General features: G+C 45.0%; 2 protein-coding genes across 6 annotated transcripts in view; one reads left to right on the top strand and one right to left on the bottom strand.

Annotated features, from left to right (window-relative positions):
• The first annotated feature begins 334 nt into the window (after positions 1 to 334).
• DEGS2 (delta 4-desaturase, sphingolipid 2) lies at positions 335 to 17,112 on the top strand. Its single transcript, XM_054275626.1, has 3 exons — positions 335 to 416; positions 9,207 to 9,949; positions 16,838 to 17,112. The coding sequence occupies exons 1-3, from the start codon at positions 335 to 337 to the stop codon at positions 16,979 to 16,981; spliced, it is 969 nt and encodes a 322-aa protein (XP_054131601.1). The 3' UTR covers positions 16,982 to 17,112.
• Positions 17,113 to 22,021: 4,909 nt separating this feature from the next.
• The window catches only part of EVL (Enah/Vasp-like), a 147,375-nt gene continuing 145,729 nt past the window's right edge, over positions 22,022 to 23,667 (bottom strand). For all 5 annotated transcript variants that reach the window (XM_054275623.1, XM_054275624.1, XM_054275621.1 and 2 more), the window contains one exon: positions 22,022 to 22,626. In XM_054275623.1, the coding sequence (XP_054131598.1) occupies positions 22,589 to 22,626 (38 nt within the window). In that variant the 3' untranslated portion in view covers positions 22,022 to 22,588. The remainder of the gene's footprint in view (positions 22,627 to 23,667) is intronic.

Below are 23,667 nucleotides of genomic sequence, written 5' to 3'. Positions count from 1 at the left end.
GCCCTGCCCTGCCCACCGCTCACACTCTCCTGGCTGCCGCCTGCAGCACGGCGAGCCTCGGCCGCCCGGCCCGTGTCCCGAGCCAGCCCCGGGACACCCTCTTCCCGCCGGACTGCCCCGGACATCCCGGAGGGCTCCGCAGCTCTCCCGGCTGCTGCCACCGAGCGAAGCCGCGGGGCTGTCCCGGTGCGGCGGGGCGGGGGCGGGCGGAGGAGCCGCCCCTCCGCGGGCGCGGAGCTATAAGGGCAGCGTGGAGCTATAGGGACAGTGTAAGGACAGCGCGGAGCTATAGGGACAGTGTAAGGGCAGCGCGGAGCGGGGCGCAGCAGGCGCCATGGGGAACCGGGTCACCCGCGAGGATTTCGAGTGGGTCTACACGGAGCAGCCCCACACGCAGCGCAGGAAGGAGATCCTGGGTACGGCGGGGAGCCCGGGAGCGGCCGCGGCGGCTCGGGCAGCCGGGCTGGGCTGCGCTGCTGGACGGGAGGGGACGGGCGGAGCGGGGCGGGGGTCCGCGCCGGTAGCGCCGGTGTCGGTGCGGCTCGGGCTGGCGTCCAGGCTGCGGAGGGCGAGTGCCGCAGCCCGGTGGGATGTTGGGTGTGCACCCCGAGGAGCGCAGCGCTCCCAGCACTCTGCCTTGGGGAAGCAGTGGCGGGGATGCCGCGGCCGAATCGAGCCCGGCTGTGCCGAGCCGGGTCAGGGGTGGAAGCGGGGACGGGGCGGCACGGGCTGTGCCCAGCGCCCGCCTGCCCGCACCGAGCCCCGGGTCAGGAGTGGCAGGGGTGGCAGGGTCTGTGCCCAGCGCCCGCCTGCCCGCTCCGAGCCGGGTCAGGGCTGGCAGGGGTGGCAGGGTCTGTGCCCAGCGCCCGCCTGCCCGCTCCGAGCCGGGTCAGGGCTGGCAGGGGTGGCAGGGTCTGTGCCCAGCGCCCGCCTGCCCGCTCCGAGCCGGGTCAGGGCTGGCAGGGGTGGCAGGGTCTGTGCCCAGCGCCCGCCTGCCCGCTCCGAGCCGGGTCAGGGCTGGCAGGGGTGGCAGGGTCTGTGCCCAGCGCCCCTGCCCGCACCGAGCCGGATCAGGGCTGGCAGGGGTGGCAGGGTCTGTGCCCAGCGCCCGCCTGCCCGCACCGAGCCGGGTCAGGGCTGGCAGGGGTGGCAGGGTCTGTGCCCAGCGCCCCTGCCCGCACCGAGCCGGGTCAGGGGTGGCAGGGGTGGCAGGAGCCGTGCCCAGCGCCCGCCTGCCCGCACCGAGCCGGGTCAGGGGTGGCAGGGGCCGTGCCCAGCGCCCGCCTGCCCGCACCGAGCCCCGGCAGCGGCCGCTGCCCTCGGTCGGGGGTGCGGCGGCCCCGCCGGGTGTGCCCCGGGCGCAGGCTGGGAGCGCTCCTGCGGGCACGTGTTCCCTCCCGGTGCCTGGGTACGGCATGGAAGTAAACCCGCCATGGTGTGCGGGTCCGATCTGCTGGAGAACAATAGCAAATCCCGCTGCTTGTCGGGGACAAGGTACACTCCTGCACTTTCGTGCTGTACACGCAGCGCTTATCTGCGCTCAGGAGTGTGGTGGGTCGGCAGGCTTGTTTTTGTGGGGGGGTTTGGGCTATTCTGAAGATCGTTTTGGAGAATAACTGATAATTCAGAATTGTCACAGAGTACTGTTGCGTATCTCTTAAAAATACATTTTCAACTTTTTATTAATAAAAAAGATTTTGATTTCCCTCCCTCTTTTCATTTGGGTGGCTTGGTCGTTTTGTTTTCTTCCCTCTTATGAGTAGGATGAAGTTTAGAAAGAACTTTTATAAAAAGGCAGTAGAACTTCTGTCTCAGTTGCTGCACAGGGTATATAGTAACTAGATGCAGTTCTTTCACTCCCCCACAATCTTACAGATTAATCCAGGATTAATCTAAATTACAAAAACATTTCTGGTATAGTTGCAGTGGTGGAATATCCACGTCCAGGTTTAAATGGCATCCAAGAATAATTATTTTACTGTGTAATCATGATAGTCAAATTACATCAGTATAGCAAATGATGCTTCTTGCTGTTGTGCTTCTCATCCCTTCAGTCAAGGGACTACATTTTGGTGAGCTAAGGGTGGGAGGGTGTATGGAGAGTTGCCGCTTGCTTGTGTTTTTGGTTGTGCTATAGAATGGAGAGTGCAAACCATGATGAAGCTGTAAGGAGGTCCTTGGCGTCCCTTGTTGCAGCAAACTCTTTTCAGGACTCTTCAGCAGCACACTTGCAGAGGTTTTGCCCACTCCCTCTTTGAGTTAAGAACAAGCAGTTGGAATCAAGGTCCATCTCCTGCTTTACAGCTTCCCCCGTCCCAGCTGTGGGAGTGGAAGGAAGGGCAGAGAGAGATACAACATGGAAAGAGAGATATGAGTGATCTGTGTCTGATAAGGCAGAATGGACTTTAAATGTCTGTAATGATCCTCACTCTGTTATTCAAAGCATAAAGTCACCTACTATTGAGAGTATATAGTTACCAAAGTGTTTAGTGTCTGCTAAGCTGGAGTACACACTAAGAGTCTTAAATGCATATGTACAAATATCTATAAAAATCCATGTATTTTACATTTTTGTGTACAACAATGCCTTGGGGACAGCATTCCATGCTGGGAAAGGAACTATTTCCTTCCCAATAGGTTAATGATTTAGTTGCTAAGCACTGAAACTTGATTGTTCTCTGGGCTGCAGCTTTTTAAAATGTTGGTCTCTCTCAGGCATGGCTACTTGGATTTAAATACAAATGGAAATTATCTGTTAGGAAAAAAAAAAGGGCCAACTGACAAACACATAAGGCAGTTTCTTTCTACATAAGTGGTGTTTCCTGGTCTGTTGTCCCAATATGTTCCTATAGAGCATCTGTCAAGTAAAAAAAGTTCATCACAAATTTGTTTGTCCTGGTTTAAGAGTTCATAGCCCAGGTGTCTGTAAGGCTTTTGTAGTCAGTGACTGTGCGTGAATGAGAGCTCCCTGAGTCCAGTCTCCCTGCCATGGGCAGGGACATCCTCTGCTAGCTCAGAGCCCCATCCAACCTGTCCTTGAGCACTTCCAGGGATGGGCCATCCCAGCTTCTCTGGGCAGCCAGTTCCAGTTAGCCACAGAGCTGTGAGCAGTGTTTGTCACCTGGGCTGGCTGGAAATTGGCTTCGTGGCAGGACACTGCTGCACTAGCTGAGGGTTGCCATTCCTAAAGTCTGTAATTATACCAGCAAATAGACCAACATTTTGCACAAGGGAGAGGAGATATTGTCTCTCTTATCTCTTTGTTGTCTCTCGGTATTAAAATGTAGCTTGTGCTTAGTACTGTCTGTGTGCAGCTGCTTCTGACTTAGAGTGGAGGAGATCTCTTGCCAAGCTGGCACTTGGACCCTGATCACGTTATACATGTTCCTGAACACGTTATTCACGCTTTGCAGTTTATGAAATGGAATGGTTTCATTGCTATTCTCTCCCTGTCTTGTTTATGAAAAGCCTGTTACTGCCTTGTGTCAGGACTGGGATTTGTGTAATGCTGCAGTAAGCTCTGTTAGGGAAAGATCTGGTTAAAAACTTCCTGATGGAAAAGTTTGTTCATCTAGATCTGCTTAGCCTTTCTGTATAGTTACAAAAATGCAATTAGATATAACCAAGAGAGGGCATCTAGTAGAAATAGGATTTCTACTTTTTGCCAGTAAGGATTTCTTGGACTGAAAGACTTGGAGAAACTTTGCTCTTGCTCAGGGGGAAGTGTTGATGTCTTTTCACTCTTGACAGATGAAAAAATCATTGCTTAAATGCAGGTAACACCATAATCATACAATGTCTGGTCATTTCACCTGCAAACAGTTTCCCAAATGCAAGCAATGAGCAATATGTTGCGACATGGGAAGAGTGAGATCATATTTATGCCATGGGCTGGATCTAACTTTTTATAAAATTACTCTAAGACAGAAAATGTCTTGCCTCACAGGATCCTTAGAGAAGCATTTGTTTGCTGCTGAGGATGAGAGCTGAATCAGTGTTGCTCGGGATAGACCAGGAACATCTGAATATGATCTACCATACAAGAATGCTTAATAGTTATGTAATTAGTTTTTGGCAAGTTATTTTGGAGTGGAGATGGTGCAAGTGTTTTATGTGTACTTTATCCTGTAGGAAGGCTGAGATGTTAGCTCATGGGGATAAGTGGAACAAAATAAAAAAGCCAAAATCCATTTTATTTTAGCATTTAGCTGATCTGAGTATAGTTTCCAGCTCTGCTCTCTTATTTAGAGATTAATCTGCTATTTCTTCCAGTTGTTGCTTTTTAAATCTCACTTTATGAAAATTCTGATAAGTTGTACCTACTGAAATATGCAATATATTATGTCCCTAGCTTAAATCACAGCTCTGAAGTACATGTGCTTCTGGTGAAGAAACGATGTTTGCCCTCTATGCTGCAGTGTGGGGCACAGTGCTGCCCCTGACTGTGAGCACCCAGGAGAGCTGCTGTCCCAGTGCTCCTGCCAGTCCCCTGTGGGCATCACCTTTGAAATAAATCACATGGGCAGAAAATGACTGATTTCAGCATTTGTGGTCTTCCATGGGAAATGCATTAAGTACAACCTAAGGATCCAGCTTAGTCCATATTGCAGATTTTTGTTTCAGAAGGAGCTGGAAGCCCTCCTTCTAGCATTCCTACATCCTTTTGCTCTGCACTAATAAACAAATGTAAGCAAGCAGGTTACAGCTGCTGGCATAGTGATGTGCTGACATCATCCACCTCTGTTGACACCAGCAGAGTGGCACCACTGCTTTCTCTCCACTTTTCCACTACTTTCCCTCTGGTGGTGGCCACTGCTGGGTGGCCCACTGCCCTTGGACCAGCTAGCACTAAGGTATTTAGAAGCTCGTGGGTGACAAAGACACTTGGCCTTTCACAGTGGACATATAAAACTTCAGTGTAATGAGCTGGGCCAAAAATGTTTCTTATTTTGTGTAGCAGAGGGGCTTTTTCACAGGAGACTCTGAAAAAACCAGAAGGTGTTGTCATGTATATTGTCCTCTGTGTATCCTACCTGTGTCTTGACTAATACATTTTTTGAATTAATAAAGGAATTAATAATAGGGTCATATAATATATTGAGTACCAGGTACATCATCAACTAGATCAGGTTGTTCAGAGCCCCAGCCAACCTGCCCTTGAACGTTTCCAGGGATGAGGCATCTGCAACCTCTCTGGGCAACCTGTGATAGTGTTTTACCACCCTCATTGTAAAAAATCTTTTCCTTATGTCTAGATTAAATGTCTCCTCTTTTAGCTTGGAATTGTTACTCCTTGACCTATCACAACAAGCCCTACTAAACAGTCAGTTAGTCTTCATTCCTGTAAACCCCCATTAGATGTTGAAAGGCAGTAAATTGTTCCTAAAGCCTTTTCCTCTCCAGGCTGAACAGCCTGCATTCTCAACTGTCAGCCTTTCCTTACTGGAGGGATGCTCCAGCCCTCTGACAATTTTCAGCCCTCCTCTGGACTGGCTCCAACTCAGCCATGCCATTCTCTGGGGATTTCGGTGTGCTGTGCTTTTATAAGCAGGTTTTTGAGCTGAACTGCTACAAGGCAAAACACTATGATGCTAGTAAACTCTCTTCCTTTGTTTTGTGTATTTATTTAGTACAAATACCAGCTCCAGCGTAGGACATGGAGCAGTAAAGCTTACATCCTGTGCCTGGTGTCTCTTTTATCTGTTGTGGCAGGGACTCATAATCAATACAATGCAGTCCAGGACAGCAGTATCACAGATTTTTTTTTTTCCTACTTCCCTTTAATGAACCTTCTAAGTGACTTATGCTGAGGAGTGTGTCCACTTTGACTGGATCAGTATGCTGCAAGGAAAAGGAAGGAAAATTAAGAAATGAAATTTCTTCACTTTTTACTATTAGTTTCTCATGGATGTGGGCAAGGCTGCTGCTTCTTTAAACCTCCATCACCACTGTCTCTGTGGGCAGCTCCTGCTCTTGTTCACTTTCAAATCCCATGTGCACCAAAATATCCAAGTGTGAAGTGTGTGGTGTCACATCAATGAGAAATTGTGTCTGGTGCCATCACTGGGTTATCTCAGGGACAGGATCAGTAGGACAGAGGATGAGTAAGAGCTCAGAACAAGGTATTCGCTGTCTCCTGAGGAGGAGGAACAGCAAGATTTGGCAGCCAATGGCCTGTCCAGGAACAATTGCTCCAGCCCTAACTGAGGATCACTGTAGGGCCATGGTGAGTGCTCTTGGATCTCCAGAGAGAAGCATCAATGGAACAAAATTAGTCAGATTAATTTGTCAGTTTAGGCACTTGGTGAGTGAGACCTCCCTCTCAAAAGATGTGTAGAACAGTGGAGTCATCTCTGTGAAAAGTTAATTCAGTAAATGGGTTGTTTCAGAATTGTGAACCCGTCTGAAAATACACTTGCAGCATTTGTTCTCTCTAGACTTGTAAGAGTGGGGAATGCTGTCTCATCATCATGGAGCAGAGAGACCTTGTGCACTGCTGTACATCTACACCATCTACCCTCTCAGCAGGACAGTGGCTCAGTCTGGACAGGAACTCAGACTAGAAGCAGCATACATGGGTAACCTCTCTGCTGGCCTGAGCTAACAGACTTCCTCAGTGAGCTGGAGGCTGGAAGATGTGCTGTGCAGACACCAGAGCAGCTGGGTCTCTCCTGTTCTCATTTGACTGCAAAGGACAAAACTTGGTCCCCTTGCAGTCACATGGCTGCAGGTGTTGTGTCCTGTCCTGTCTTGTGTGTCCATGCCTTCATCCACCCCCTGCCCAAGCCATGTTTCTCTGCGAGGAGAAACCTGAATTTTTCCACGCCATGGTTTCATGCCTTTATCAGTATTAATGATAAACAGCCACAGTATTGTGGTTTGACTAGTATGCAAAAATTTACTGTTGGAGTTAATCATGTGTTGAATTTAATATTAAACCCTGGCAAGTTACTTAATAGCTGTCACCTGTGATAAGTGCAACCTGCCTGCATTGCTGCTTGCACACACCTGCTCTGGAACCTTTCAAATGGAATCTGCAGGCCTTGTTGGCTGCCAGAGAAAGAAATAGGTCAAAACCTTCCATTATTTTCAAATGACAGTATGAAGCATGTCTAAGCAATTTTCACATCCCATTAAAATTTCTTTTTTGGTTTTTTTTTTGAGGAGGTGTCATTGTGGCCTCAATTTGAGCAGGCTGAGGAGCAGATTTGGTTGTTTTACATTTCGTCTCTTCTGGTGACTGAAGTAACTTACCTCTACCAGCCACATCATCTGACAACATTTGAGGTGGCTTGGCTTATTAAAGCATTTTCTGGCTTTTGGACAGATGCCCCTAAGAATGAGATTAAGCTACATAAAACTGCATGCCTGGAACAGTCTTTCTGCATAGGCTGTTATATCCTTGTACTTTAGAGTAAACTTTGCATAAGCAGCACTCTGTGTAAAACTAAAGTACCTATTCAGGTACTAAAGAATAACTTTTGGCATGTTAACTTTATTGGTGTGAAAAATATAATTTCAAGAATGGTGAAAACCGCAACAAAAAACAAAACAGCAAAACAAAAAAATCCCTGGAGTTTCTGGAGATTTTTGTCAAAATATTTGTCTGACTTTAGAAAGAGATGAACTTTCACTACAGCTTTCCCAGAACTTAGGAAATCTCTCTCTTGCCTGAATATTCCTCATGGTGACCTTGGCCTCCTTATCCTCAGAAGATATGAGTATATCTCCTTTGTCCTCATCTTCCACAGCACTTTTCTAATCTTTGTAATCTCTAATTTCTGTCAAGATGAGCTGAAGTTGGCCAAGAGGCTCAAGGTTGGAATGGTTGCAGAGCATGACCACATTAACATGCTTCTTTAAGTAGCACTTCATCTTTTTGACTTTCTGTAAACTTCTCAGGGTTCACTTCTACAAAAACCTTCTCTGCATCCAGCACTCAATATCTGCCACTGCTTTCAAGGTCACATAAATTACATGTATTGTCTCCAGCCTCTGTTTATAGTAGACACAGCTGCATAGATGCAGATCATTGTAATCTTGATTTTATTGTATTGGTATTATCCTGGGACAGTCTTGTGATGTTTACTTTACTATTCATAAAATGGGCCCATGAAATTCACAGGGACACTGTGTAACCTCAGGGTTCAGAATGAGTGACTTCTTTATGCACTTATCTGTGTAAGCTGCAATTACTGAGAAATGCAAAGTATGAGTTAAAGGAAGGAGGTCAGTACGTGGCTAGAAGCCATAAGGCAGCAGAAAGAATCATGTGCAAGTTAATACTGGAAGTGAGAAGTGTGGGTTTGTAGAGAGGAGATGTGAATCAGTGAACAGCACCTAGATGATCAGCTGTACTCTGTATTTTAGTTTACTTTTAAAGGACAGATGGATGGCTGGTGGGACTGGAGATCAATAAGCTGGTCTTGGCCTGACATGAATCAGACTTGCAGGCCTAGCCCAGGTCTCTGCTGTACTGCAGTATTTGTGAAGCCTCATGAAGCTGTTGTGTGATAATCTGTGTGGCTTTTATGCCTGCTTTTGGTATGTGACATGGAAACAGAGAAAAATTTGCCGTGCCATACAAAATCCTGATAATATTACTGACTTTACTGTGATGTTACTATGTGTGAAGAGTTGTACCTGTTGTGAGCACTGGTAAACACTCAAACAATTAGGAATTTTTTTTTAAATGCTGTGTTTGTCATCTAACCACAGAGCAAGACCTGGCGAGCCTGTTGCTCAGCTCTCTTCTCTGCTTGTGTGTTTGAAACAGCAGTGTGAAAAGGGCTACAGAGAAAGCAGTTGTATTCCTTTAGTGGAAAATAACATCTGAGCAAAACACAAAAGGACATAAAAAAACTTAAAAACATGACAGAAGGTATTTCTTAGAGCTTAAGTCCTGTGGGATTTGTCATATTACTCCTCATCACTGTGAAACAACATTCATTGTGGGAAAGGCACATTATGCCACAGAGTGACCATCAGGGTATTTTTTTAACATGTCTATGTATATCAATATCAATCAGAACTGGACATGATGCTGGAACTAGCAAAACTTTCACCATAGTGGCAACCCTACTTTGGAATTAACATTTTATAAAACCAGGGCCTCAAACATAGTGTGATAAAACCAGAAATCACAGTGGTGATTGTGTTAGCCTAATCATGTCTAACCAAGTTTTTCTCTGCATTTTTCCCTTTAGCAAAGTATCCAGAGATCAAGACTCTGATGGGACCAGATCCACATTTAAAGTGGATTGTATCTGGAATGGTTTTCACGCAGCTTCTGGCGTGCTACCTGGTGAAAGACTTATCTTGGAAATGGATTTTCTTCTGGGCTTATGCTTTTGGGGGTTGCATCAACCACTCGCTGACCCTGGCCATCCATGACATTTCCCACAACGTGGCCTTTGGGAACAAGCAGGCCCGGTGGAACCGATGGTTCGCAATCTTCGCCAACTTGCCCATCGGCGTCCCCTACTCTGCCTCCTTCAAGAAATACCACATTGACCATCACCGCTACCTGGGAGGGGACAGCCTGGACGTGGACATTCCCACAGACTTCGAGGGCTGGTTTTTCTGCACCCCGCTCCGGAAGCTGCTGTGGCTGTTCCTGCAGCCTCTGTTCTACAGCCTGAGGCCGCTCTATGTGAACCCCAAAGCAATCACACGGATGGAAATCCTCAACGCTCTCGTCCAGTTTTCTATAGACCTCATCATTTACTACCTGTGGGGGCTCAAACCTGTTATTTACCTAATAGCAGGTACTATTCTTTGCTTGGGTCTTCATCCCATTTCTGGGCACTTCATAGCAGAACACTACATGTTCCTGAAAGGGTATGAGACATACTCTTATTATGGACCTCTGAACTGGCTCACCTTCAATGTAGGCTACCACATGGAGCACCATGACTTCCCCAGCATTCCTGGATGCAGACTGCCCATGGTAAGTATAGTATGAGATGAGTGAGTTGGATTTTTATTGAAGCTGCTAAACTGTGTCAAAGAAAACCCTTCAAATCATAGCAATTGATGAATTTAAGAAAAAAAGGGGGGAGATTGAGAAAATGGCTTTTCTGGATTTGTTTCTAATTTTAAGCCCGAGATTGAGAGAAACAGCTGTCAAACTGCTGTAATACTTAGTTTATTTGATGCAAACTAGAACATCTGATCCTCAGAGGGCTTGAGGAATACCTTTTGCATGATAAAATCCTCCAACAAGGCTTTAAATGTCTTGATTTACATCCCTCAGCCACTAAGTTTCGACTCTGAAAGTTTAAAGACCCATCTAAAGGGAGGCAGGTGGCAATGGCTACTTTAAATTTGTCTAATGATCAATCTGCTAACTATATTGCTTGATTAACATCAAAGAAAATTTTTCTGGTTTTGAGATGACATAATTTTTGGGGCATGTTCCAGCCTGACACTGGAAAATAAAGCCGCACTCTCTGAGACTCCTTTCAGCTCTCCTGCCCCACCCACAGAAACTGAGGCCTGGCCTGTCCTTGGGAAAGCATTGTGGCTTTCCTCCTTTGAAAGGCAAACCCCTTTTTGTTTATGTTTTATCAGCTGTGGGAATCAAATTTGCAAAGCCCAGGTGTCTAGGAATGGTTTTCCATCTCCCTCCAGGTGCAGAGCTGCTCTTGTGTGTTTTGTGCAAGGGCTGCCCAGCAGGTGCTCGGTGTTGGAGGTACGTGACTCCAAGGATTACTCCTGCACACGAGTTCTCTGACGTAACAGGAAGGAAAGACCTTTGTGTGGCCTGATGCAAAGTGTGGAATTGCTGCTCAATATCCACATGAGCTGGAGGGAGAGCCTGAGGCTCAGGAGCTGTGACCTCCCCACCACTACTGATGCCATGTGCAACTTCTGTGATGGCTTACCTGGGCAAACCCTGCTGTGTGGGCTCATGTTCTCCATCACAGAAACACTCCCTGGGAGGAGATTCAAATCAACAGGAGATTTTCTTGTGCAGAAGGGTGTGGGAAGCCTCTATATAGCCTGCAATTGTGTTTCATTCACTCCTGTGCTGCTGGAGGTCTGTCCTGGAGATGCTGCCTGCTCCTGGTGAGGCCCAGAGGAGCTGGTGCAGCAGCCCACACTTGGATGTGAAGCTCTCCTGTGAGGCACTCCCATCCCTGATACACCTGAAAGCTCAGTGGGGAAGTGCATGTGCTTGGCTCTAGTTTCAAATGTTCAAACTTGTTAGATGGGCTTAGATACTTAGATTACCAAAGTGAAAATAGAAGGAGGTTAGCTCAGTATCCTGCACAAGGGAGGTGAGTGACTAATTGAACTTGCTGGGACTGTTGCTCCAGCCCTGACTGAGACCTGAAAAGCTCTTCTCCACCCACACCACAAATAGTTCAGCCTAGTTCCTTGAGGCAGTGCAGCAGCTGGAAGTGTCTGCCCTCCTCCATAAAGAGGATGGAGTTATTAGCTGAATTTCATGGGCTTGTGTTCATGTGTGTTTTGCTCTTTGGCAACTGAGACTTGCCCTGCTGGTGGAGGAGAGAGCAGGCTTGTCCATCACTGCTGCCTGACAGAGCTATATGGAACACTTGGAGTCTGATGAGAGATCAATTACAAGTAAAAATTCTATTAAAAAGAATTCTATTTTAAAAATTTCTATTTTCTTTGGCAAAACAGTTCCTGTAGAAAATCCTTTGACCATTAAAACAAATTGGTTACTCTTTTCTGCAAAATGAGAAAAAAATCTCTGCTGCTCTGATGAAAAGAGATAAGGAAAACAGATTCTCTCTGATTAACTTTAAATCTTGAACTTCCTAGCAGGTAAGAAACCTCACCTTGCTCTACTTTGCTTAACCTCCTGGCAAATTCCTCACTCAGCAAAGATTTTTTTTTTTTTTCAGATTTAGTCTCTTAGACACTTGAACTTCTAATAGTTGCATTGTGTAGTATGGATAATCTCTCAGCAAGACTATTTTTATTTTTAATTATTGGCAAGTAGAAAGTGGAGTAAAGATCTCTATTTTTAAAGGTCTATCCTGCATGATTGAGATCAGGGGAGAAATGGGATTTGAGAATAACTGGATCTTAATCTTGGAAAGTAACTAGCTTTTCAGCTTGCTTATCAGGAAAGTAAATTCAGCGTTTTCCTTTGTAACAGGTGAGTCATTCAGAACGTTCTGAGTAATGTGTTTGCCACTAGAAAGACCTTTCCCCTATGACTGTGACAAATTTGAAAGAGGAAGAATTAGGCTGTGCTCATAAGCTTATGGATATTAAAGATCAGTGACATGGGTGTGCAGTAAGCACTTGTCCCACTAGTATAATGAGAGATTGCACAAGAGACCATGAAATGTAACTGTGCAATGAAGGCCCTGCTCTAAGAAAAACCCCTGTAGACTTGAGAATAGATTAGTCTTTGAATGAAGTCTTACAACTATAAAATATTGCAATGTTTACCAAATGAGTAAAGAGATCCATTCTTCATTGTCTGAATTGTCAGAGTATGCTCATGGAGAAAGGAGATTGGAGAAGGAGGAGGAACTCTATTAGAAGCTGCAATAAAAGCAGCAGTGTTACCAGGGGCAAACTAGTTACTCATTAAGCTTGTGGGAAAAGGAAAAGACATGGTATGAAACCAGATTTATTAGACAGAAAAGACTGGAAAACATGGTAGATGTGCTGGTTTTGAATTGCAGATTTCATTAACCCTATGATGGCCAGGAGGGCTAGTTCCAGTACTCACCATCCTGTGGTGGGGATGTAGGACTATAAAAGGAACTTCTTGTAATAAGCCTTGAAGCATTCTAAATGTAATTTTGAGCTTTGTGTCACAAGGATCTCTAGCTTCTGTACAGCCCCAGGACAAGGAGTGTGTAACAGGCATGCTGAAATACTAGGCTGCATTTAACTTTTGTACTTATCAGATATGAAGAGTATGAGTAGGGTCCTGTCACTGTGCTCTACAATCACAGAACCAGAACAAAAGTTCCAGTCCAAAAGATGTGATTTCTTGCCCTGCCACCTTGACCTACTTGAAGAAAAGCCTCAATATACCATGTGCCAAGTGCCTAGTAATTGTCCTGACTGACATTGTCTGTCCTAACAGAATCACAGAATGGGTGAGGCTCAGCCTCCCTGCTCAAACAGGGTCATTCTGAAGCACATGGCACAGGATTGTGTCCAGATGGTTCTTGAACATCCCCACTGAGGGAGGCTCTGCACTCTCTCTGGGCAGCCTGTTCCTGTGCTCAGTTACTGCACAGTAAAGAAGTTTTTCCTCACGTTCAGGTGGAACTTCCTGTGCATCAGTTTCTGCCTGTTGTACCTTGTCCTATTGCTTGGTAGCACTGAGAAGAGTCTGGATCCATTCTCTTGACACCCACCCTCCAGATACTTAAAGATATTGATGAGGTTCCCTCTCAGTTGTCTTTTCTTAAGTCTGAACAGGCCCAGCTCCTTCAGCCTTTTCTCATTAGAGAGATGCTCCAGTCCCTCAATCAACTTTGTCACCCTGCACTGGACTCGCTCCAGGAGCTCCATGTCCCTCTTGTACTGTGGAGCCCAGAACTGGGCACAGCACTCCAGATGTGCCTCAATTTTCATTTACAAACCAGCAATGAGTTAAGACTTACAGCTGAGATTTGTAAGGAAGAAGGCAGGGAGGAGTTGAAGAAAATGGATCACCTACAATGCAATATATGGAGAGCTTGAGGAGCAGGATTTTGGGATACTTAATTACAGTGCCATCCTCTTTGAGACAATCTATGATCTGGCCACAAAACTTGCTACCTGGAAACTGCATCTACAGGGTTTGTACTGTAACATAGAGCTGACTCTTCTAGCCTCAACCATACTAATAGATATAGAATCATTAAGGCTGGAAAAGACCTCCAAGATCATTGAGCCCAAACTTTGATCTGATACCACCATATCAACTAAATCGTAGGATGAAGTGCCATGTTGAGTCATTTCTGGAATACTTCCAGGAGTGGTGACTCCACCACTTCCTTGAGCAGCTGTTCTGATGTTTGACAAGTCTCAGTGAAGAAATTCTTTCTGGTGTCCAAACTTCCCCCTTGATGCAGCTTGAGCCTTTTTTCTCTTGTGCTGCTTGTTGCTTGGGAGAAGAGGCTGAGCCCCACCTGGTTACACCCTCCTTTCAGAGTTGTAGAGTGATAAGGTCTCCTCCAAGCCTCCTTTTCTGCAGGCTAAACAACCCCAGCTCCCTCAGCCACTCCTCCTATGATGTTGCATTTAAAAGGGAGTCTGTATTAAAACCCCAATTACTGCCCTCCCACTATCCAGTTTTTCTGGTGGATAAGGTGATAATTCTGTTTTATGTATGGAGATACTGAAAGAAAGAATGAAAAATGAGATGGTTTTGCTGGAAAACTTTTGCATAGATCTATTATAAAAGAGAAACATATTTTAAAATTCTTTCCTGCCATGTACTAGCAAGGTGGGAACATGTACCTACCAAATTTCCTTCTTTTCCATAAGATCTTTCAGAAGTCCTCCTCTAACTGCATTCATTATATTTTTTTATTTTCTCCATTTCTTATTGCAGTTTCACCTTCCCTCTCCATATTTTCTGTGCATCTCATACAGTTGAGCTGCCCAGAGACCTTGCAGTGGTGCAAGTGGTGCCTGCCTTCCTGCACCAGGTGCTGCTCATGTTTGCAGAAGCTATTGGGCTGAACATAGGCAGGCTGCTTATTGGCCTCTTCTCTGGGCCATTTTTAACTACTTTGTCACCACTACTTTTCCTTTGGAGCCTTTGGAGCCAGAGGACACAGCCTGAGCTTCCTTGGAGCTGAATTGGTTTCTGTGAATCTCCAGCCTTCTACTTCCATATACAAGGGGCAATAGAGGAAAACTCCCTGAAGCTCTTGTTGTGGTCCAAATATAACATGGTCAAGAGCTCTGCAGGGTAATGTAACTACTTAAGAAAGCATGGTCTGGTTCAGAGAGCAAGAAGTACATGGGGCTCTGGGGAAGAGGGGAATGGTAGACTTGCCATATGAACTTGGGTAGTGTAGATGAGGGCTAAACTACAGTTGAAAGGCAGAATTTCTAAAATGGAGGCAGGAAGGAAGGTCTAAACAATTGTGTGCTAGGAAATGACCATGTCAGAGCTAGAGTGAAGCTTTTGAAGCTGGGTGTCTGAGCCACCCTTTGTGTTTGCATCAGGCCTCATGAGTGACCTCCATTCAAGGGAGCTTACTGTAGAAATAGTCCTCCCTCTCATCCTCTGGCTATTTCAATTACCCAGCTGGGAAAAGGGAGGATACAATACCCAGATTAAATTATTTCTGACTGGGATTACAGAAGGAGCACAGAGAACCAAATCTGCTTCTCCAGAGATCTTGGAAACCTGGAAATCACCTCTCTTCCTGCCATTAACAAATATCTCTAAGGAGAAATCCTGATATTGTCTGAATATAATTGAAAATTAACCATTGAAAATTAACGACTTTGAAGTACAAACCAATGCTTTAAAGCAGGATAGAGAAAATGATTATGAAGTTGGAGGTATTCAGTGAAAGACAGAATACAGTCAGACCTGAACTGAATCTTCCACCTCTAGCACATCACTACATGCCAGGAGCACCAGGAGTGTGTAAGGGACAGAGGTACAGAGGTAAAACATTTTAAAGACTCTTGTACATTATCCAACCTATTTCACAGAGAAGTGTCTGCTAGGAAGCTGAATTAATGAGGTGATTAGCAGGGAGCCATGCCAGTTTATAATTTAACTTTCACTGGAATTCTTACCTTTTCACAAGCAGTTAAATGCTGTGTTAAGGTTTCCCCATTACACTCAGTGGTGATGAGACCCTCTTCCTGCATGGTGATTTCTGTGTAACCCTTTCTCTCTTCACTGGAAGTCTGCTCTGTGCTCAGTGTAGCTGGCTTTAGAATTCTGCAGGGTTTTAAAGAGAGAAGTCATGCTCTCCAGCAAGACAAACTGCTCTATTCTAGAGCTTTGTTTGTCTAAGAGGTGGAGCTGCAATAAAACCATGCCCAAGCAGTTCTGTGCAAGCGTACTACAGTTAACAGATTCTGCTGCTTCATAAATGTGTTCAAAAAGCAAAGCATCTAGTTGGAGCAGGAATAATAACTGATAACTTGGGAATCCTCACAGTCCCCTGAACCTGCCAGCTTTGAAGCCTCTTTGTCCTCTGGTTCTGGCCTAACTCCCACTACAAGTATCACCCCAATGATGCACAGTGCTTCTCTGATGGCAACAGTCTTTAGACTTTGGGAATTGTAGCAGAGATGAAATTTTATTAAACTTGTGACCTAATAATGAATCTCACAGTATTTTTAATATCAGACTGAGGAGAACAGACCACCCCTGCAATTTTCTTTGCCTGCTGGAGGAACCTATCTCTTGGATTTGCATCACGGTAACAGAATGCAGGGTAGAAAACAAAGGCTGTGTCTGTCATTTTCTCAGTTGTTAATTCTCTCTTACCCAGAACTCTCAACAGAAGAATATTACAAGTGGCAAACAGGGCTTTAAATATAGTGTGCTGGAGCCTTGGCAATTGATAAAGTGGATAAAGTATCTCTCATTGTGGAGATCCCACCACCTCTGAAATGACACAAAATAGTTCTGACTGAAGGCAGCAATCCACTGCCTTTCAAATTATGACACTGTGAGGCAAAACTTACATCAGAAATCTGTTAAGAAGTATCTAAATGCATTTAAGTACGTCTCATTTGGCTGAACTTCAGAAGCTCACAGGCAATAACAAGTAACTTCAGGTAATGGCTGTGCTATCAGATCTGAGTGTGAAGGTTGAAACACACCTGACTCTGTGCAGCCCAACACTCATTCTCTCTCTTCTTCTTCCAGGTGAAGAAGATTGCAGCAGAATATTATGATAACCTCCCACATCACCAGTCCTGGATTCGAGTTCTGTGGGACTTTGTTTTTGATGACACTCTTGGTCCTTATTCAAGGGTTAAGAGACTGTGCAAGCTGGCAAAGGAAAGCTAACAGGGCAGCTCCTCCTGCTTCAGTGGTGTGTGTGTTTGTTCATTCCCATGACTTCAGTTTTCTGCAGAAATAGAAGGATCTTTGTGTGTTCTGAATTGAAGTTGGTGCATGCTGCTTATGCCAAGAGGATGGGTGTGAAAATGAAGCAATTTTAGACAACCGATATTTTTAATAAAGGATATTTGTATATGCAACCCTCAGAACTTAGATGAGAGTGAACTGCGATTAGGTGAACCTTTGGTCTAGGCTTAGAATTAACTTCCTGGGACTCATGTGCCTAAGCCTGAGTTTTAGCTTTGTCTGTGAGGGGAACGTTTGTTGTGTGTTATGTGTGAGCATGTGTGTGTGTGTGTGTAGTTCAGGACTGGTTTCTCTTGGTGCCAATTGGAGTAGATGCTCTGTGTGCACAGGACTGTGGAAGCAGGGAAGACTGGCACACAGAAGTAAATGATACTCCCTGGAAACACAAGGGTGCTTTTATCTCAATGTCTTGTCTAATCTAATATCTTCTGATAATTGCTAATAGCAGAAATTTTATATAAGCAATGGAATATGTTTATATTTTTGTACATCTGCAACATTATTTCAATATGCTGTTTGATCTTTATTCCAGAGCTTTCTCTAAACCTTTTTTTAAATGAATTGCCATTCTTGGGATATAATACTATTGCTAACTGAACTGTGGCAAGGAAAAATCCTTTTTTTAGTGTTCCACCTACTTCCTGATCAGCAGCATGGATGTGCCTCTGAGGAACTGGGTGGTCCTTTCTCACTCACCTTTTCAAGAGTATTCATAACTTCATGTATCTCACCCTTTTCCCTACTGTAAGTCCTCTGGGGAAAGGAGAAGTTCTAGTTTTAATTTTTCCTTGCCAAAGCTATTAGCATTCCTGGTCACCTTTCTTGGTCTCCTCTATATTACACCCCTTTCTGTGCATGGGATTTAGGGTACATGTCAGTGGAGACATGGAGGTGTCTTCATCTTTGTGGTGGTATTTGTTCCTAGCTGCTTTCAGAATAATGGGAATTCTTTTCCTCTGTCATTCAAGGGGCACAACTTGACATTTGGGAAGCACATGATACTCCAGCTATGCAAAATTGCCTCTGGTGGTGTTAAGGGGATGTACCTGGAACATGGAGATGGGGACATTTCTCTCTCTGCATCTCTTTCTTGGTGCTATTGACATTAACCTTCATCTCTCATTTCCACCCACTGGCATACTAAAATCTTCCTGCTTGTTCTCTCCAATTATAAACTCCTGGCTATCCTCAAGAATTCTGTATCATCCAAAACCTTAATCAACATAGCCTTTCTACAAGCAGCACAATATCTTGGGAGTGAGGAATTCAAATGCCATCTAGTAAATTTCCTCTACCATGGAAAGCTGGCAAATTATTTCTGTCCTTACAAAGTGGTTAAAAGAGAGAAATTATAATTTATATATAATTTATATATAATTGCCCTGTAGCCCTCTAACAGTTTGGGTTTTTTCTTCTGGAAATCTGTGGCTCTAACAAGGAAAAGATTATTGTGCAGCCTCATTGGTCCCTCAGAGTATTAGACCTGGCAAGCCTGATTTCCTCACTGAACACGATTTTGTTCCTTCCTTCAGCAGCACTGGATCCAGGGAGCCAGTCTGTCTGTTCACTAGCCAGCTGAGCTAACCTGCAGCCATTTGGGTTCCTCCTTCATTTCCCCATTCTCCATTTTTCTCACCCATGTGATTTTGGCAGTTGGGTCAATAAATACCCAGGCTTGCTCAGCAGATCCTTTGTAACACAGGGGCTGAACAGCAGTTTATTCACCAACACTGTTTTGTGCTTTTGGATAAGAAGAGCAAGAATGAGGCTTCTCCCAGCACTTCTGCCTTTACTGATGCCTCAGTGATGAACATACTTAAGACATTATATCTGAATTATTAAAGCTGCTTTTCTCCCAAAGGAAGAGGTGCTGCTGCATCAGTGCTCATGTCAGGGAATTTCAGATTTTTATTAATTTACTTCAGAGTTGCTGGCACTCTGATCACATATTCAATTTCCTGTGTCTTTAGCAGTTGTTCCTCAACTCTCTTGTCCAACTTAATAAGTTAATATAAAAACCACAATAAAGATTATGCTGACTTCCTCAATATGACTGCTGTCCTTATCCTCTTTTATGAGTGACCTTGTGCTGTAGTTCCCTTACTCAGCTTTCATGATCTGGTCACCCATTTGCTGTGGACTACTACCCTAGCCTGACACAAAGGCTCTGGTGTAAGTGAGCCAACCAAAACTGTCAGCTGCTTCTTCACCTGCCTCCCATCAGTGTTTCCATCATGGTCCCAGCTTGCTTGGCCTGGGCAGCCCCACATTCCTCCTTCTCAGCACTGTCCATCCCAGCAGGAATTGGCTGGAAGGCTGCAGTGCCTGCAGGTGTGCAGTGTGAGCTGAGTTCCAGGATTTGGGATGCTGCTGGAGAAGGCTGTGATCCTGTCCTCTCCATGGGCACTTGTCTTTGCTACTGCCAGTAATGTTGGCAGGAGGGGTTTTTAATAACCACAGGGCATATGGGTCTGAGTTAAAAGTGTGTTAGAGCTATGTAAAGTTTTATTCCTTTTGCTTGAAAATTGATCCAGATCTCCATCATTGTTTGGGCACACTAAGGCTCTGGCAGGTGCTGTGTGATAGGAAGCATTGGAGAGTGATGTCCCCTTAGATTTCTGCTGTGTAAGATGCCTGTGGCCTGTCCTGTTGCAGTGGCTCCACAAGCCCAGGATGAAAGAACACCCTTTTCTGCAGAGACAGCTGGCAAACTGAATTACTGGCTGGGAGGAGAGAATCCTCTGGTAGTGCCACTACTGGAAATAATGCCACCTTGCACATCCTTGTCACTGGAGCTGAAGGCTGGGAACTGGCACAGTGATGCCAGGACTGCTCATCTGCCAAGCTCCACCTTCCACCCCACACACTTTGCCCCCAGTATTAAGTGTCCCTGTTCAACTTCAGCTCATTATGTTGTAATTATATGAGGCCTGCAAAGGTAATTGAAGAAAGTAAGAAAATCCCATTTACAGCAGCTGGCTGATGTTAACACAGGGGCATGCCATATCCAGGCTGTACAACATGGTTATTCCTGACCTTAGGCAGAACACCACATTCCAAGGAAAAACATGAACCATGCCAAGCACCAACCTCCAGAACCTTAATCAGGATCATGGGACAGTTTCCCAAAACAGATGTGATCTTGAAAAGCAGCAGTTTTGAAGAGTACTTGCCATTATCAGGTATGCCATTAAATGGGTTTATAATTAGGAAATGCATGAGCTACTGTAAGAGATTTATGCAACAGAGCATTCTAATCTCTGCTGTTACTGATGCTTGTCTGGGTTGCTCATACTGGGATGGCTCCTTCTTGTGGTCCTGGGGTGTTGCAATGTGGTGCACATCAGTGTCTGCTTGCTTTAGTTCCCATTTGGAAATCTTTATCTTGCTATTTAACCTCTCTCTTGCCTTCAGCTGGCATTAAACAGCTGGCATTAAACATCAGTCTCAGTCTGGAGCTCACTGTTGCATTAAACTCATATTTCTCCCATATTTAATCTACAGTATAACTAGACTCTGAAAAAGACTCATTTGTAAAAGGCATTTGGGTTGCTTTGAAGAGTGCTGAAGAACACCCCAAAACAAAACAGGTAACATTTTACAGCTGACTGCCAAACAGGACCCATGCTGCCTCCTCTGCTGGATCTTCTGCAGCAGGCTGGCTGTCCCTCCTGCCTCCTCCACCAGCAATGGGACAATCACAGGCAATCCTGGGCTGCTGCATCAGGCTCTGCTCCCAAAACCAATCCTCGGGGCCTGGCTTTTAAAATAAAATCTCTATGGAAGCCTGAAGAAATGAAGGGAACTTGGAAAATACTTGACAGATTTCAATAGTGGAACTCCAATCCCTTGGCTTTTGCACAGGGTTACCAGAATATGGTATCAAGACAACTGCCATGCAAAGCTTGCACCAGACTAAGTCAAGCAGAAATCCCCAAGATTGCTCTTAATGCCTCAGGTTTTAGCTTTTATATTTTTCAGATTCTGTACTGCTTTAGTGTGTAGTTCTGAGCTTTGTATTAAGGGATAGTAAGCTCTCTTTACAGAGTAGGTAGACAAAACAATTCCTTCTCTAGCTGGGGACCAAGGAGAACCAATCCAAATTTCAGGCCCAAGAGCATAAACAACGTGGACTGAAGAGAGAAAAACAAGAAGGATGGGACTTCATAACCTAAAGCTCTAACTGGACAATTAAGTCCACTATGCAAATGGACCAGAACTTATAAAAGTGAGAGACCTCACGACCAATCATCATTTTTGGGACCATTTTGGGTTCATCTTGGGTGTAGCCCTGGCTGGGCTCTTGTATTGCTCAAGGTGTATCCATTGAGGCCTTTTAATAAATATCTACTTTATTATTTAACTCTGTTTAGCCTCTGTTCTAGGTCAGCCTTGACAAGGCATCACTCTGGTGGGGAGAATGGCTGTAAAGGAAACAATTTCATGGCCCGGATGATATGACTGGCTATGCACTGTTAAGTGTTCAGTGTCCTGTACCAGTAAAGCACAAGACCTGCACACCATTAACAAATTACTCCCCTTAAGTCCCTAGTCAGCAGTGCTGTGCCTGGGATTTCAGTTTGCATCCACCCAATACCTTTGGTAGCCTTGTTCTGCATGAACAAACACTTCCCTTTTATTACTGCAAATCTGCAGGAGCACAGATGATGGGACCTGTGTATTTTTCAGTGACAGCAGGAGATGTGGTGGCCTGAGAAGAGCCTCAAGCCACTGTCCTTCACTTGCTTTGGCAAAACATTGCTGAGGTGGGGGCAGCCTGCCTGCAGGACATGGTGCTCACCACACAGGTGAGGGCCTGTCTGCCTGTGGGAGAAGGCATCAGCCACAGGAGACAGAGCTGCCACCCCACAGTGAGTCTCAATATCCTTCCTTTTACCACCAAGTGACACAGAAGTGCAGGAACTGAAGGGACAAATGAAACAAAGAAAGGCAGGGCCGTGTGGACAATAAACAGTTTATTACCAATATGAACACAGATACTGTGATGCACTGACGTACCATTTTTTAATATTGTGATAACTCTGAGACAAAGAACTTGTTGGCTGACAACTAAACATGTCTCTTTCTTCTGGTGATGCCTCAATACATTTCTGTTGGCAAAGGATCTTCATTTACATTGCAGACTACTAGTAAAATTACTTTGAAGTCATCTATCAAAAGCAAATGGTTCACGTGTGTTCTTATCTACTACTAAAAAGAAAGGTAATACATTTAAATAAGCAAATACAAAATACAAAAAAGGCTGACAAATTCAATGTGCAGTGTCAGATGAAATCTAAAAAATCCAGAAATTTAAAATTTAATAATCTTTAGATTAAGACTTGTAAAATGAAGCGAATCCAAGGCAGCAGCAAGCTTCAAAGTGTGCTGAGTCTGCTAATAAAAAGTGTGTAAGAACAAAGACAGTGCCGGTGTCCTCTCCCACCATCTTGCATGACCTTGGTACACTTAGAAATGATCCAATCTTCCTAGCATTCTTAGTACCGTCCAAATGCTTTGCAATCATTATGTTGTACTGATTCTACTCAACTCCTGCCGTATGGCTGGAAAACCAAAGCAGAGAGTTAGTGCACAGTGGTACAGCCAGCGGGATGGACATCGCTCAGTGCAGAGGCTGCAGAAAGTACGCGCCGCTAAAAGGATGAGTGGAGGGTAAAAGGATGAGTAAGGGTAAGCAGTCAGCTGCTGGCTTGCAAACTGCAGTACTACAGTGAGAAGGTGCATCTGTGGTGTATGTGGATGCCTTGTTTTGCACTGGAATGAGCTAGGGAGGCTCTGAGGGCCAAGCTGCTGGGACAGTAGCGTATGGACAAGGGGCTCTCCAACTGCAAACTGCCTCGGAGCTTTGTGAGCACACACATCTAGGGCAAGGGCACAGGGAATGGATTTTAGCTGTTTTAAAGTCTCCTCTTTCTCCCCTTCCCTGTGAAGCTAAGGTGGGGAGTGCAGGGTGTGGACATGCATCTTCCTATGCCCTAATGTGGCCCTCAAATGGGAATTTTGCTGCGCATTTTAATAATGGCCCTGAAAAATACCTTCAGTTGTAAACTGCAGAGCAATTTATAAAAAAGTACTGAGACATTTGGTACAGCTCCTTCAATGTATTATAACAATATGTGGCTATTTGGAAAGCTGTAATCGAGTGAAGGTCTGAAATAACTCTTCAAGCATAGGAAACTACAGAAGATTTTTGGGAAGGATTTTCAGTTAGTTTCCTTTGTCCTCTCCTCATCCTGGACCTGTGTGGCCAGCAAGTTACAAGTGAATTTCACGCTTGCTGATTGTGATAAATTGGTGTGCCATGGGCTACAGGCAGGCCCTTTCTCACCCTCCCAACCTGTGAGAAACGCCAGCCAGCAAATTTCTCATAGGGTGGTGGCAAAAATGCTCATCAACAGCATAATAAAGGATGTAAGTGCAGTGTTATGGTCAGAGCTCAGATAAGGTGGATGCTTGTTCTTCAAATGTGTGTACAAATCAGAGCTGTTCAGAGAAGTCTGAAAACACCAGGGAACTCTCTGCAGTTCCTATCATCTTATCTATGGAAAATTAGTCATAAAGATGAGAAAAATAATAATTTTTCT

This window comes from Melozone crissalis, unplaced genomic scaffold (genome assembly GCF_028551555.1).
Source record: "Melozone crissalis strain CALT ecotype California unplaced genomic scaffold, PUWL_Pcris_2 ptg000018l_1, whole genome shotgun sequence".
NCBI lineage: Eukaryota > Metazoa > Chordata > Aves > Passeriformes > Passerellidae > Melozone > Melozone crissalis.
The sequence above is the reverse complement of the archived record's forward strand: the minus strand, read 5'-3'. Positions and strand labels throughout refer to the sequence as shown.